The 15,740-nt window shown below is 38.3% G+C and overlaps 1 protein-coding gene across 1 annotated transcript in view; it reads left to right on the forward strand.

Moving 5' to 3' along the window:
- Nucleotides 1-11,612, forward strand: part of gabrb2a (gamma-aminobutyric acid type A receptor subunit beta2a) — a 53,202-nt gene extending 41,590 nt beyond the window's left edge. The window contains 5 exon segments of the mRNA XM_051859765.1: nt 850-1,002; nt 8,116-8,360; nt 8,745-8,885; nt 9,757-9,785; nt 9,787-11,612. Of these exon segments, the coding sequence (XP_051715725.1) occupies nt 850-1,002; nt 8,116-8,360; nt 8,745-8,885; nt 9,757-9,785; nt 9,787-10,102 (884 nt within the window). The 3' untranslated portion in view covers nt 10,103-11,612.
- The last annotated feature ends 4,128 nt before the right edge of the window (nt 11,613-15,740 follow it).

Here is a 15,740-nt window from a genome sequence, read left to right on the forward strand (position 1 = left end):
TCAAGATTTATAGTCATTTTAGTAAAAGTGGCTCCGCCTACTACGAACGTTTTGGCACTCTTAGGGACCATGAATCGAAATTTCAACTTTTTTGATAATTATTAATATTCAGATATTTCTGCACTGGTCTGGTTGCGATCAGGCAAAAAACATGGGAATAGTTCACAAAAGTAGGTTTTGGACAAAATTCAAATCAATCAAAAGTGACACTAAAACATTTATTGTGTTACAAAAGATATATTGGTGAAAATAAGAGATTAAGAATAAAAACAGACACCAAACGATACCCTCACGATTCGATACATATCACGATACTGAACTCACGACACGATATTATTGCGATACTTCAAGACATATGACAAAAGGATAACAAAAATTAACTGTTGATTAAAATGCTAAATTTGGTATTACATTGGGGTGGAAATGAATAGGCTTGGACTTGGTGCTGGTAACCCAATGCACAGGACAATAGTGACCCCAGAATAAAAATATTCATGATTCTGAAGCTGAAAATACAGAAAAATATATATTTAAAATAATGTAGACCACTTTTAACTGGTAACATAAGACATTTGGCATTATCAGGACCCACAAATATCCCCCCATTGCATTATATTCAACATTTTATATAGTAGTTAACTGACACTAAAACTCTGTAAACTTAAACAGTAATTTTCATTTTGGGTGAACTATACACAATACATATTGTTGCATTTTTGTATTGTGATATATTGTGACATGATATATTGTTACACCCCTATTAGCGTGCAATTATTGCAATTTCCAAAATGGGGCATTTTACTGAAGAGCATGAATGAAACTGTCCTTCTCTCTCTTCTTTTGGACCAGGTTCGTATCCACGCCTGTCTCTGAGTTTTAAACTCAAGAGGAACATTGGTTACTTCATCCTGCAGACCTACATGCCCTCAATCCTAATCACCATCCTGTCCTGGGTATCCTTCTGGATCAACTATGATGCTTCTGCTGCCCGTGTGGCTTTAGGTGGGACAGCTGATTAAGTGATGTGTGTTGACTAACTGCATATATCCTCTATATGCGAGTTGAGTTTGCTGACCTCTCTGTACTGTATCTTTATTCTGTATGCTCAGGGATCTGCTTGGATTTCTGGCACTTGTTTTACAGGCTCTTTTCTGTTCGCCTCTCATTGCAGTTGAGTAATACATCAGTGACTGATTTTGCCAAGACATGTTTCTGTATCAACATCCTTGTTGGTCCTGGAACAACATTGGTGTATTTTTGTCACGCTGGTTCCCTCAACAAAAAACAACAGGATTTTTTCTTTGATTATTGCAGAAGCTTAAGTTTTTGATTCTTACACGTTTTCTTCACCATAATAATCTTCACAAATGAACATTTTGAATTTTTAATACAGAAGTAGAAAGCTAATCATATAAATTAAGTCTCATGACTTTCAGACAACTCTTTCAGACTTTATTTAAAAACATTTTCCGTGAAAGTTTAAGGTGTGATGGTTTGTAAGTGTGTGATTATTATAAACATAATGAGGCTTTATTTCAGGCATTTAACCAACAACCCATTAAAAAACCCATTGACTTCGGGACGATGAAATCAGAAGTGCTAAAATGCAAACTCGTTTCCGGCTTTTAGGAGTCATGCTTGCAGCGCTCCATTACCAAATCAGATTTTAGCTTCCATTTATAGTCGGATGTGGGATATTCCTACTTGACATCTCAGATTTCCGGAGGCGTTCCATTTACTCACCACTCGAAAGATGACGTGCTGCGAAACAAGAAATCAGCACTACAGTTAGCTTTGCAGGTGTTCAGTCTCCTACCAACCAAATTGCAGAGAATAAGTGATGATATGCATTTATTTTGCAGGTGTGAGATTTTCAACAGATATTTTTTTACACACCTGTCTCTGCAAACACTTGCGAAATAGGTTATGTCTTGTAATGTTGGAGCTTTGACTCACTGATTCTTTGAGTTTGCTGAAATATGATTACATTGTACATACTCCAGAGTGCCGTCATATTTGTGTGACGTCAGTCGGAAGTCCAAAATGTCTTGCTTAGCTAGATCTTTGATAAGGTTTGGGCTCTATAGACGTTTCCAGGTTCTCCCACCAGTAAACACGCCATCAGAGAAGAGTAGAGCTGTCGCTGCAAGAGGGAGGGGAAGTTATTTTGATAAATCATTCATAATAAATACTGCAATATTCCATGCAAAAATAAGAATTGTCAATTTTGATTTCATGGTGACTTTGAAGCAAATAATGGTACAGAAATTAGTTTTAGCTCATTTGTTCTTAAACCACCTCTGTTTTTAATCCACCTAAAACAAATAAGCACTGATTATTTCAACAGCGTTCACGTTGTCAAAAGCCATCAGACGCGTCTGTTTGGAGCACATCTCTGCTTTTTAGTGCTCACAAGCAATTTAGGTGATTGAAATACACACAGACTTTGTGAGCACTGTTTTGTTTCTTGGCGAACCATTTCAACACGGAAATCCGGTAGAAGTTTTGAATTTGCTGTGCCCTGCGCATCAGGCCTTCTTCTGCAGTTTGTCATGTAGGCAAGAATGCTGTTCCAAGATCGACAAAAGATGCTGATACAGACAGTGGAGTGGTGTTTTAAAATGAGGAGGCAGGTGAATGTGGCCCAAATCTGATTTTTTTTTTTTTTTTGCCCACATGTGACTCATATCGGTTTTCCCTATGACAGTGTGAACAGTACAAACCACATTGAATCTGATCTTTTCAGTTCTGATTTGTGCCACTTCCATACGTGGTACTAAAACCGGAACAGTGTGAACAGTCAAATCGGAACTCATGCAACTCATTTGAGATCAACATTCATCACGATTCTGTGCTCATGGGAGTCTATTCAAAGATTTTACACACCCAACATTATCAAGACCGTTGCAAAAGATAGTCAGTAGAAGGACAGTGATGTGTCAGGACTCGACAGCTCTATAATACAAGCAAAACATGATGGCTCGTATCATAAAAGTTTCAAAACTCTGCTCTCTTTTATCACATTATTGTCTTTATTTTTCATATTGCCTGCACATAAATTCGCTGGCTTCCGTGGCACATCACACTATAAATAAACGCGTAATCCCTTACTTTAATGTCCTCCGTGTTTACGTCCATATGACAGCGCGCTGTGTGTTGCCAAGTCCGCGATTTTTCCCGCAGAATTGGGTTACTTTTTCACTGTTGTCACAGGTTGTTTTGCAACTACGTGGGTTGAAGCGACCACACTAACGCGATATTTAACCACCAGAACGCGATTTTTACCGGGATACCCCACGGAACCCGTTTGGGCTAGTTTTGGACTAATTTTGAGAAGCAATTGAGTGGATTTTATGGTAAAAACCTGGCAACCCCATTTGTTTTGTTCTTTTGCGCATGCAGGTCAGTTCAGAAGCATGATCTGTTCACACTGGAAATCCGATATTGGCCACATTTAAAACAACAATGTGAACAGCTAAGATCTGAGCAAAAATTGAGCATTAAGGCTCACAGTGTGAACTCGCGAATGAGCACGAAAACAAGAGGTGGGATTTATCGCACGAACCAATCATATTGCAATGTAGGCATTGCCTCCTCTCACGTGACTTTCCCCCATTCATTCTCAATTACCCCCCCATCAAACTCACCGCACACACTTTAGGGGGTCTGTTATAACTCAATGGGCTCAGGGGAGGCAAGCCTCCCTCTGTAACTTCACCTGCTGGTGTTGCTATTGGACAATTTTACTTTATAAAAACAAGTGACTTTTACACTTTTTAATGTCCTATTGCGTTGTTTTATTTGTGTAATATCGATTATTTTCACATCCAGTTTTTTTGAGGAGGCACTGCCTCCCTTGCCTCCTCGGAGGAAACGCCCCTGGATACAGAAACATGTCTTGGCAAAATCAAGGTGACCTTAACACATTAAGAGAATTGCTCAGAAGTTGTTCTTTCATTGCTCAAGAGACCTAGACCTACGTTGGTCCTGAAGTATCAATGTTTCTCCCAATATTTGTTGAGAAGACTATAAAAAAAATGTCTTTGAAAGACTTTGGTATTGTGGCACATCTGAGTACAGTTTGAGATGTTATCTCTTCTCTGAAGCTCTACAGCAGTGCTTCCCAACCGGGGCATTTCATATATACTGATTTCTTTTTCACGGCTTGTTGCACTTAAACGGTCAAATACACACAAAAATATTGTCGAGTATTCATTTAAACACAATTTTGTTACGTTCTAAGTGAAACGTAAACAGTTGAGAAAGAGCAACAGTATATTGGATCCGTGCATCAGCTCTTAAAGTGACAGCAGCCTAATAAACCTGCTGCTGTCCATGTTTTAAATGTTAAACAACAAAAGACGAAGAGAAATCACTTACTGCTCTAGACTGAATAACTTTTGTTATCTGTATTTTTACAATGAACACTATCCAAGGTTGTTTTACATTTAATTACTTAAGTTTTGTAACATTTCTTACCTGTATAGCCCTACTACTGTTAGACCTACCTGAAAAACATAAAGCAAGTAGTAATTTGCTTATTTGTACTTATTTTATTCCTGACTGTTTGCTTACTTTTTTTATTCAATTCAAAGTTTGAAATCAAGCTATCTTGTGCGATTGCAACAAAATTACCCCACTGTAAAAACACAAATACATTGAGTGAGCAAACATTTAGGTGAGATAGTTGTAATGGTAATTGAGCAATGTTTATATATGAATAAAAGCCTAAATTAAAATCTGTCATCATATAAAGTGAACTCATCAGAAGAAATTATTGATTGACTAGACTTTCCAATGGATGGACAAAAAATTAGATAATATTAAAAATATCTAAATGACAATATATAGGGTGGTTTCTCCCCATGGTATCAAATATCGATACTTTCAAGGTATCGTATCGAAGTTAGAAATTCAAGTATAGTGAAAACACTAGTGACTGAAAAAAGGTTGGGAAACACTGCTTCATAGGAGACACATGGGTCTTTTTTGATCTCCATGTTCTCTCATTAATGTCTAGGAGAAACTAGTGAGATGTTGCGGTTGTGCTTTCCTTCAGTACCTGCCTGTGCTCCAAAAGAGGAAGCTCAAATTGCAAATGAAATTGTATGATGCTTGGACTCAAGTGGGTCTTAAATCTGCCTCACTCCAATGAAGATGCTGCGCTGCCAGAGCTCCCCTCCCTCCTGCTCCAAACTCTATTAGGAGCGCTCTGTAGCCTCTCCTGATCTGCGCTGATGTATTACTGCTGATTAAGCTGACAAACTTTCCTCCGGTCGGTCTTTACTGACGTGTTTTATGTCCAGGGCCATGTTCCTGCCATTATGACAAAATGGCTTCTCCTGACGTTGATACTGGGGGGGAGACGGCGAGAATAGATCACTGATGATAGGAAGGCTGGGCCTTTTGTGTTTGGGTGAACTTGTCAGAATTAATCGGTCTGCAGTGAGGGGCATGTGACAAGGAAACACATGTCTCAACCCTGCTGTATTGTTTAAACAGAAATACAGCATCTCTATTACAGACTTGACAGCTCCCTCTCTCTCTCTCTCTACGTGGCTTTGAAATGAATTGCTTGAGATTTCTTCAGTTAACATGTTTTCTAAAGCTTAATGTGTGTGAAACAGAGATGATGCTGAACAAATTAAACATTTGGGAATATGGGGGAAATGCTGATGAATTGTTTTTGACTAATTTGGCACATGGTTAGAGGTGAGCTTAGAGGCGAAAACCTCATATAACTAGATTTTGACATTTTCTTAAGAAAATGTTCTTGGTGCTTGCCTTTGCAAAAGTCATCACCACGATATAGGGGTCTGTGTGGTTTTTAGCATTGCTGTGCTGTGTTCTGGGTGTTTGGTAAGCTGTTTTAACTGGTTGCTAGGCAGTTTCTTGCTTGCTCAAGTCAAAAGAGCCCACTCTCGAGTCTCTCTAGAGACCAACGGTTCGGGGACAGCAAGATTTTTTGGTAACACTTTAGTTTAGGGTCCAATTCTCACTATCAACTAGTTGCTTATTAGCATGTATATTACTAGGATATTGGCTGATACTTACAAAGCAGATATTAATGCCTTATTCTGCATGACTATATTCTACATCCCATAATCCTACCCAATACCTAAACTTAACTATTAATGAGCAGTAAATAGGAGTTTGAGGCAAAAGTCATAGTTAATAGTTAGTGAGAAATGGACCCTAAACTAAAGTGTGACCATTTTTTAAAAATAAAACAATAATTGTATTCAGCAAGGATACATTTAATTAACAGTATTGATAATGTTACAAAAAAAAATAGATTTTCATTCAATGCTGTTCATTTTAACTAGGGATGCACAAATATGTACATTTTGGCCGATACCGATAACCGATAATTCTTTATATTTGAAAGCCGATAACCGATATATTGGTAATTAAATTTTTTATATAATTTTTGAGAGCCTGATTACAAAAACAAAAGTCTCACCATTATTATAATGTTCTCATTATAATATTATGTAGCTTATATGTAGGGTTGGGAATCGTGAGAAAATTTTCCGGTTCCGATTCCGGTTCCATTAAAATAATTAAACAACTAATAAAAAATAGTAGTAAGGGAAAAATGCACAATACTCGACTCAAACAGTCCTTTTTGTGTTTATTATTCTTGTAAAATGAATTTAACAGACTGTTAATCTCAACAAATTTGCTAACACTTTACAATAAGGTTCATTAGTTAACATAAGTTAACATGAACTAATAATGAGCTGCATTTCTACAGCATTTATTAATCTCTGTTAATGTTAATTTCAACATTTACTAATACATCATTAAATTCAAGAGTTGTATTTGTTAACATTAGTTAATGCACTGTGAAGTAACATGAACAAACTATGAACGGCTGTATTTTTATTAACTAACATTAACAAAGATTAACAAATACAGTAACAAATGTATCACTCACGGTTAGTTCATAAATGAACCTAAAGTGTTACCACAAATTAGATAAGATGCTTGAACACACACGTAAGATCCAGACGGGTGAAACAGAATATTTTTGTAAGTTGGATTCATAAAGACTTGTTTCTGAAAGAATGATTCAGTGATAGACACATTTTTAACAGTAAATTTGTTGCCACCTAGTGGCGTAACAATGCAATCGATACAGTCGTTATTTGAAGTCCAGTTACTTTCAGAAGGTAATTTATTATACATAAACATCAGCGTTTCTATCTTAATAATAAACTTTTGTATTCTTCTGTTATAATTGGAATATTTGTATTTGGAATATTTATATTTATTAGCGAGGCAAGTTGCGTGCCGAAATTTAAACAAGATCGAACAAACCCCTAATCTCAAGTATTAATCTTCATCATGTAACACGTCAAACAATGTCCGTACTGCATGAGTGCTACCTGAAATCATCCTTTGTTGAAATCCATAACCCTGTGTAGGATATGGATAGTGCCACTGAACACATCTCTAGGGCCCTGTTTCCACCTGGTATGGGTTTTTTCAGATCATTTGATCTAATGGATGAAATAAGCTCACATAATTTACATATAAACGTGACCAGAGACGACGGAAAAACACAGACAAAGTTTGAATCCCATATGACTAGTAGGCGGAGAGTAGGCAGTCTTTTGTGGCTGTTCGAAAGCACTCAATCACATGAGCGTCTACACTACAAAAGCAATCTGTCGAATGCTTTTTCGACTACCTCTGGAAGTGGTTGAAAGTGGACAAGCTCAAAGCGTTTTAGACCCCATTTACACCTGTATTTAGCGTCGTCCACTTGTGATCCGATCGACCAAAACGCATCTTAACACCAGGTGTAAACAGGGCCTAGGTATATCTTAATGCTTCTCTCTGGAAGTGCTACGGCTTGCAGCACATCATTTCTGTTTGCATTTGCATTAGCACATTGTGTTCAAGTTTATTGTTGTCAAAGTTTTCATAATGGTTTCAAGTTTGAAGATGACACATGAATAACCTCTGTAATTGCTTAGTTGGCAGCTCCTACTCAGCACTTGCTGGATAATTACGTCTCAGAGTTCTCTTGTTATATAAAGCTTCAATTGACTTGAGCTTCACAGTACTGTGCTTAATTATCCTTGAACACTTTTCTTTGAACTCCAGGTATCACCACCGTGCTGACCATGACCACCATTAATACTCACTTGCGAGAGACCCTTCCCAAGATTCCCTATGTGAAAGCCATAGACATGTACCTGATGGGCTGCTTTGTCTTTGTGTTCCTGGCACTGCTGGAGTACGCCTTCGTCAATTATATCTTCTTCGGGAGAGGCCCTCAGCGGCAGAAGAAGGCGGCGGAAAAAGCCGCCACGGCCAACAATGAGAAACTCAGGCACGACCCCAACAAGGTACTGCCGAGCTGACCGCACACACACACGCCGTGCATCATTAGGGTTTGTTGACAAAGGCCTCTGGTCAGTAGGTGGTCAGTTCTCTGAGGTAATATGTTGTCCTTTCAGGGTCAGTGGTCTTTGGAGATGTATAGCTGTATTATTTTTTCCACTGGCATAAGCTTGTTCACCAACCACAAGCTAATGGGCTTTTACCCTCAGAAACATGTGATGAAATATCCGGGAGATCGGCGCAGACTTTTGTTAGCTGTAAACAACAGACTCGAGCTCGTGGCTGGCGGAGCCTCTAGGGCTTTCCTTCTAATCTCATTGAAAGAGTTGTGTCTCTCTCTCCTGAGTGCGGCCGACCTCTGTAACAGTGCTGATTTTGTATGCTTGCAGTGGTTGGTGGGAAGTGTAGTTCAGAGAGACGATGCTCTCTATGCCAGAATGAAACAGAGGGAAATTGACGGGTATGACTCGATGTGGGATCCGATCTTTGCGGAGGATGCAGCATTAGGACTAGGCGATCAAAGACTTAAGGTACTGAATATTTGACCTGAAGTCAAAAAAATGCAATGGCTCTGCATCGATAACCAAGCAGAAGTAAACACACCCAAGCTCTTTCTGTTTGATTATTATTATTTCTTTGGATGACTTTCTGTTATTCCTTTAGAGTAATGATGGTAAGCCCATCATCATTTCCACCATTACCCTTTTTCAGTTACTGTTTGCACCCGAGCCTTCTTTTTCCCAGACGCCCATTCCTGTTTGATCGGCGAGCGTAGCATTTGGAGCGGCGTACGCTTGTTAGCCTAAAGGCCCATTCACACCAAGAATAATGCTAACTTTTAATATATTCTCATTTTATGAGAATAGGAAAGATGTAACGATAACAACAACACACAGGAACGATTTCATTGCCCCGGCCTTTCCTTACCTCCATCTCTGCAACCTGTTGATCTAGACTTTTGCCTTCATGTTTTTGCCTTTTTTATTTGCATTTTATTTATCCGCAGACAGAATTTTAACCATGCTATGGTTGAAATTCGGAAATAACTCTGGATGTTATTGCCTGAAAAGCTTTATACTATGAGTGCAGTGGAACTACTCAAAACTATGGTTGTACTGCATTCATCCTCGTTTTAAAGGGACAGTCCACTTCTTTTCTACATCTAGTTCATGATATCCATCATTGTACATCATTTCAACTTATGGAAAAACAGCATTAGCCTGCGGTCTGTGATTCAAAACGAAGACGGCTTCCAGTTACATCAAGAGTTTTGAAAATGTCTTACCCACAGATCTCAGAACAATGCTGGTTTTGCACATAGTTATAGTGTTGACTTATGAAGGGCTCCTTCGCATGATTTCGTATTCTGACCTGATGCTACAATGTTTCGTCTCTCCACAGATGACCGCCGACGATATCCGGCTGACCACAGGTGGAAATGAAGAACGAAATGGGGCCGTCCGATCTGTCCAGGGGTCTGGGTGACCCACGCAGCACCATGCTAGCCTACGACAGCTCTACCCTGCAGTACCGCCGGGCGGCCATGGCTCGGCAAAACTACGGCCACAGCGCCCTGGAGCGCCACGCCACCCAGAAGAAGAGCAGGCTCAGGAGACGGGCTTCCCAGCTCAAGGTCAACATCCCAGACCTGTCCGATGTCAACTCCATCGACAAGTGGTCGAGAATGATCTTCCCCACCGTGTTTTCCTTCTTCAACGTAGTTTACTGGCTTTACTACGTTCATTAAAAAGATCCGATGAGCTAAACGGACCAAAAAAGAAAACAAAGAAGAGTAAAAAAAGAGAATAAAACAATACACCTTTTGCTGATTTATTTCAAATATATAGTGGAAAGACTAAGGAAAGACAAAAGTAAAAAAAAAAAATCAGGATGGACTCTCTTTCGATTTTTTTGGACATAAACATTGAGGAAACGCATCGGCGGCGTAACTGGAGAAAAAACATGCAGTACAGGGCTTGTTCCAGAGTTTCGATATACCACTTATATTTGTCATATGTAGATTACTCTGTGGATCAAATATTTATGCTTGTCTTTGCATATATTTTAGGGATTTGTTTTTTGGTTAGTATATGTTTACTTCGTAGCCAACTGCATCCAAGAAAGCTTTACAAACGGAGTCGGTCTTGAAAGTCTATTTTCCTATAGTTAAGCTGTATATCAGATATCTTTTAAAAGCATGCTTTGGTTTGTTTTCTTTATCTCTTGCAGAGAGCTGGAGCACAATGCATTTTCATTTGACACTTTAAAGGTTCTTCTGTTCTTTCAAATGAGTTTGCAGGATGCAATGCAAAGACGCTGTCAGGAAGCCATACAGGGTATTTTCAAAACAGGTCCTTTTACTATTGTGTTTTTTTTTTTCTTCTTCTTCTTCTTCTTCTTCTTCTTTTTGATGTTGGGCCAACAAGGAAACTCAGCCCTATTAAAACGAAGGTTTTATCTGATGCAGGGGAAATACGAACAGGCTGGGCCACGACGAAGGACATGTGTGAACCCGTGGAAAGGACGGACTGACATGGACCATTACCCTGGTGGTTGGATTCACTGTCCACTCCGGCTGTGTCAACAGTACCATGGCCGTGTAAATGCTAAACAGTCCTCATCTCTACACTGTATAAACTTTGTGTGGTGAGCCGCTGGGGAGGGGGAACGGCTGTTTGACATCTCTCAAGTGTTTTCCGATACATGGGTGTATTGGATGGAGGCGAAGAAAGACGCAATATATCTGTAAACCATTAACACTATCGATAGATATAAGTTGAAAACTAGTAGCTGATATTACATCATGGTAAAAAAAAGAAACTTTCTGATTCAATAGTTATAATATCAGATGTTAATGTTATGGTTCATTATTTAAACGTATTTTTTGGTGTATTAGATTTCTTAATGTTGAAGACTTTGGTTGAAGAAAAAAATCTTGCTGCTTAAAAATTGGGCAAAAAGGATCTGAATCTTTTTCAAAGGCCTCAAAGTGTGTACCAGTTGACTTTAATCAAGAAACCGATCATATTGCTACTCTGAAATTTATGGTAACTATCACTTCAGTTCACTAACAATATGTAAAGGATCTGGATCATACAATCAAGGCATCTGTCAGGCAATTTTGTATAAAATCCTGTAAATTATAATGATATTTCATAATGACCTGTAAATATATATATTGTGTAATGATTGTCAACAATAATGAAAATGTATCTAAATTAAATTATTAAAGCTTAATGAAGCTTATATCTCTTAAACCATTATCTTACAGAATTTTCCTTATAGTTTTACGGCAGCTTTCGTCGGCAAGTCTTGAGTTGGAATTACTAGTTTACCAGTGTTACCCTTACGAAAAATAACCATGGTTTTACCACGTATAAAACCAAAAAAACATAGTTATTTCATGGTAACAACACAAATTAACCATGGTTTTGCTACATTTACTATGATAAAACCATGGTTAATTTTTGTAAGGGTTGGCGTTAACGCATTACAAGTAACGCGAGTTACGTAATCGGATTACTTTTTCAGGTGACAAGTAATGCATTATTTTTGAATTCACAACAAAATATCTGAGTTACTTTTTTAAAAAAGTAATGGAAGTCACTTTGTTTTCCCATTTACTTTCCCCATGTTGAGAGAATTGTGAGTAAGCGCAGAGGAGTTGTGAGCATTTACTCATCTCACTTGCACAAAAACAGATTCAGTATTCCTCAAAATGAATAAAAACAGTGCCAATGTCTTGGCTGCCGACCTTCAATGATCCAATTCAACCATACTAAGCAAAAATGACTAGTTAAACATCACATTTCATTTTTAGTTTCAATTGCTGAAATAAGTGTTGAACTTTCTTGCACAGCTGAAAGGTTTGCGCCCTCTAATGTACAGGTGTGAATTTGCATTTAATTTTGCATTTGCACTTTTGGTGTGGAAATGCCTTTACATTTGCCAAAAATACAACTTTTGTTAATCAAAAACAAACAAGCAAGCCCAGCCCAGGTGAGAAAAAGTAACTCAGATGTAACCTAACGCATTACTTTCCATAAAAAGTAACTTGACACAATAAGTTACTTTTTTAGGAAGTAATGCAATATTGTAATGCATTACTTTTAAAAGTAACTATCCTCAAAACTGCTAGTATACTGCTAACCAGTTTACTAAAACTGGACACTATATATTGTATACTGCCTACTATTTTTCAAAATTATTATGTAAAACAGTTGACAGTATAAAACTATAAACATTTCAACATCGTTGTCACTTGACCTCTTCACATTGCACACTGAGTGGTTCATCTTATGTTTATTTAGCATTTTTAATTGAAATTTTTTCTCTCCATTGAAGTCTTTCCTTGACGAAATGTTAAAATCACAGTTGTAATTATTTCTGGTCACACTAAATATGTAATTATATTTTATTTGTCACACTAAAATGGAAAGTCCAGTTGAGTTCTTTGCATTATTCTGTTGTGTTCTACGCATTTTTGCGGATGTATGAGTATTCTATGCATACGGAACCAATTGCACACAGTATGCATGCTATATACTTCAGAAATAGTATGATAGTGTACTATACGGAACATACCCACCAGCTCATTAGATTAAGCAGAAGAACAATATTGAATTTGTTCTCAGTCATGTTGTGATTTTAATCCCATTGTAGGCCAGTTGGGACGTGTACATGATTATGTTGCTCTCCCTTCATTATCTCTGGTTTGTTTGAAATATGGATTCTGCTAACACAGCACAGGACTAATATCTTTATGGATCCCTGGAAAATGATGAGCACTTTAATAACTTTGGAAGATTTTCAATAGCCCTTCAATGTGTGTTGACGTATTACGCTTAAATTACCATAAATCCATGTGAGCTCCATACAAAGGAGAGAAGATTAAGATGTGTTATTGTCGCCAGGTGATTGAGAGACTGGGGTGTGTGCGCTTCAGGAGCGAGTGGAGTGGGGTGTTGTGCTCACTTTATGACTGACTGGGTGCCAGAATGCATAATGGACAAAAACACTCCTCTGATAGACAGAGAGGAGGAAAAATGCAGTTCTCATGGGCGATGGAGGCTGCCACAGGGGACATTAAGGCAGAAAGGCATGAACGTTTCAGTACACTATGGACTCTGTGTAAAAGAATGGCCCTGTAGGCCAAAGGAGCCGCTAAATGAAAGCTAGGCGGAAATAGAGATCAGAAATAAGGATTTTTCACCTCAACAGAACCCTTACTGACTCGCAAACATGCATGAATTTTTAAAATTGTGATTTCCAGGCCTGGAAAAACTAAAAAGTCAAGGGAATGTCTATAGTGAATACAAATTTTGTAGTTATGCTTAGCTCTAAAATATTTCATTGGCTAGAATTTTTTATTTTTTGTGAATACAAAATGATTTTTATTATCCAGTAATCATGAACGACTAGAAACACCAAGGGGGGGAAATCATGAAAATTTATTGATTCAAGAGAAGCTTGACTCCTGAATTACCTGTTTGTGAAGGGCATAGCTGTTTGTGTTTTATTATTAATTTATTCTTACAGTGGCTTGTAAAGTGAAAAAAATTCAATTCTGTCATGTTTAGCATGGTAATGGTTATGACAATGTTAAAGGGGACCTATAATGCCCCTTTTCACAAGATGTAATATAAGTCTCTGGTGTCTCCAGAATGTGTCTGTGAAGTTTCAGCTCAAAATACCCCACAGATCATTTATTATAGCTTGTCAAATTTGCCCCTATTTGGGTGTGAGCAAAAACACGCCGTTTTTGGGTGTGTCCCTTTAAATGCAAATGAGCTGCTGCTCCCAGCCCCCTTTCCAGAAGAGGGCGGAGCTTTAACAGCTCGCGCTTCGTTTGCTCAACAACAACAAAGCTGGAGAATCTCACGCAGCCAAAATGAGGATTGTCAGTAACGGTGTTCAGCCTTACATTGTCGGACACTGAAGTACACTGAAAAAAATTGGTGTAGGATTTACTTTGAAACTTTAATTTCTAAATTTAAAAACTTAATTACAAAGAGACGGCAGGTAACACATTGAATTAAACATGACATTTTGAAGTAGAAAGACTGAAAAAGTATTACAATAATCTTTGTTTTATTTACGACTTACAGAAAATCAGTTTTTACAGTGTATTTCTGTATTCAGTCATCCACGATTTTACTCCTGAGGCCTAAATTCCTGTTTTAATTGCCCTGAAGCTGACTACGTTAAAGAACTCCACCTGCATAAAGCCACACAGCCATACTCAATGTCAAGTGTAGTTGCCATGGAGATCTGTCTGCCAGTAAGTGAGAGAACAAGTTGGCTGTCTTAAAGACAGGGTTGCACGTTCACCCCTGGAGTTGGCAGTCAGTGTGACGGGAGCTGCGGTAATTAAATAGTAAAAGTCTGCACACGGGCCAGCGAGAGGAAGACTGTCACGTCTGGGGCTGCACTGAACCGCTGCCACAGAGGGACCATCACAGACTGCGCTCAGATGACTTGAGTCTTCTCAAAACGCAGCATTTTTAGTCAAAGTCGTTGATGTGACTCCTGTGACTTTCTCTTTAATATCTCAATTTATGTCTCTTAGAAAGTAATGATTCTCCTGCGTGTCGTATTTTTCACCAGAGAAAAGATCTTATTAATCTCCCACTAGTCTATAGTGATATATATATTTAATACAGTGTGTATAGAGACCCTGAGCATATATATATATCAGGGGTGGCTAACGTCGGTCCTGGAGAGCCACAGTCCTGTGGAGTTCAGTTCCATCCCTAATCAAACACACCTGAACAAGCTAATCAAGGTCTGAAGGGTTGCTAGAAAGCTATAGGCAGGTGAGTTTTTATCAGGGTTGGAGCTAAACTCTGCAGGGCTGAGGCTCTCCAGGACCGGAGTTCGCCACCCCTGATATGTATGTATGTATGTATGTATATATATATATATATATATATATATATATATATATATATATATATATATATATATATATATATATATGTGTGTGTGTGCTTCGTTCATCTTCAGAACACAAATGAGTTTTGAGAGCTTTCTGTCCCTCCATTGGCAGCTACGTGACTACCACTTTGACGCTTCAAAAAGTTCATAAGATTGTAAAACTAATCCATATGAATTGAGCGGTTTAGTCCAAATTTTCTGAAGAGACACGATCGCTTTATATGATGATTGAATTTAGGCTTTTATTCACATATAAACTTTCATCAACTCGCACATCAGTTGTGGTTAGCGGAAGCTCAAGTATGTTCTTATGACGTGCGAGTAAGTGATAAGAACTAATGAGGTTCATTCTCGTGTTACGCAGCACGTTTGAGCTTCAGCGAGAACCAATGAGGTTCATTCTCGTGTTGCGCAGCACGTTTGAGCTTCTGTAAGAACCAATGAGGTTC

Source organism: Ctenopharyngodon idella, chromosome 14, assembly GCF_019924925.1.
Source record: "Ctenopharyngodon idella isolate HZGC_01 chromosome 14, HZGC01, whole genome shotgun sequence".
Taxonomy (NCBI): Eukaryota; Metazoa; Chordata; class Actinopteri; order Cypriniformes; family Xenocyprididae; genus Ctenopharyngodon; species Ctenopharyngodon idella.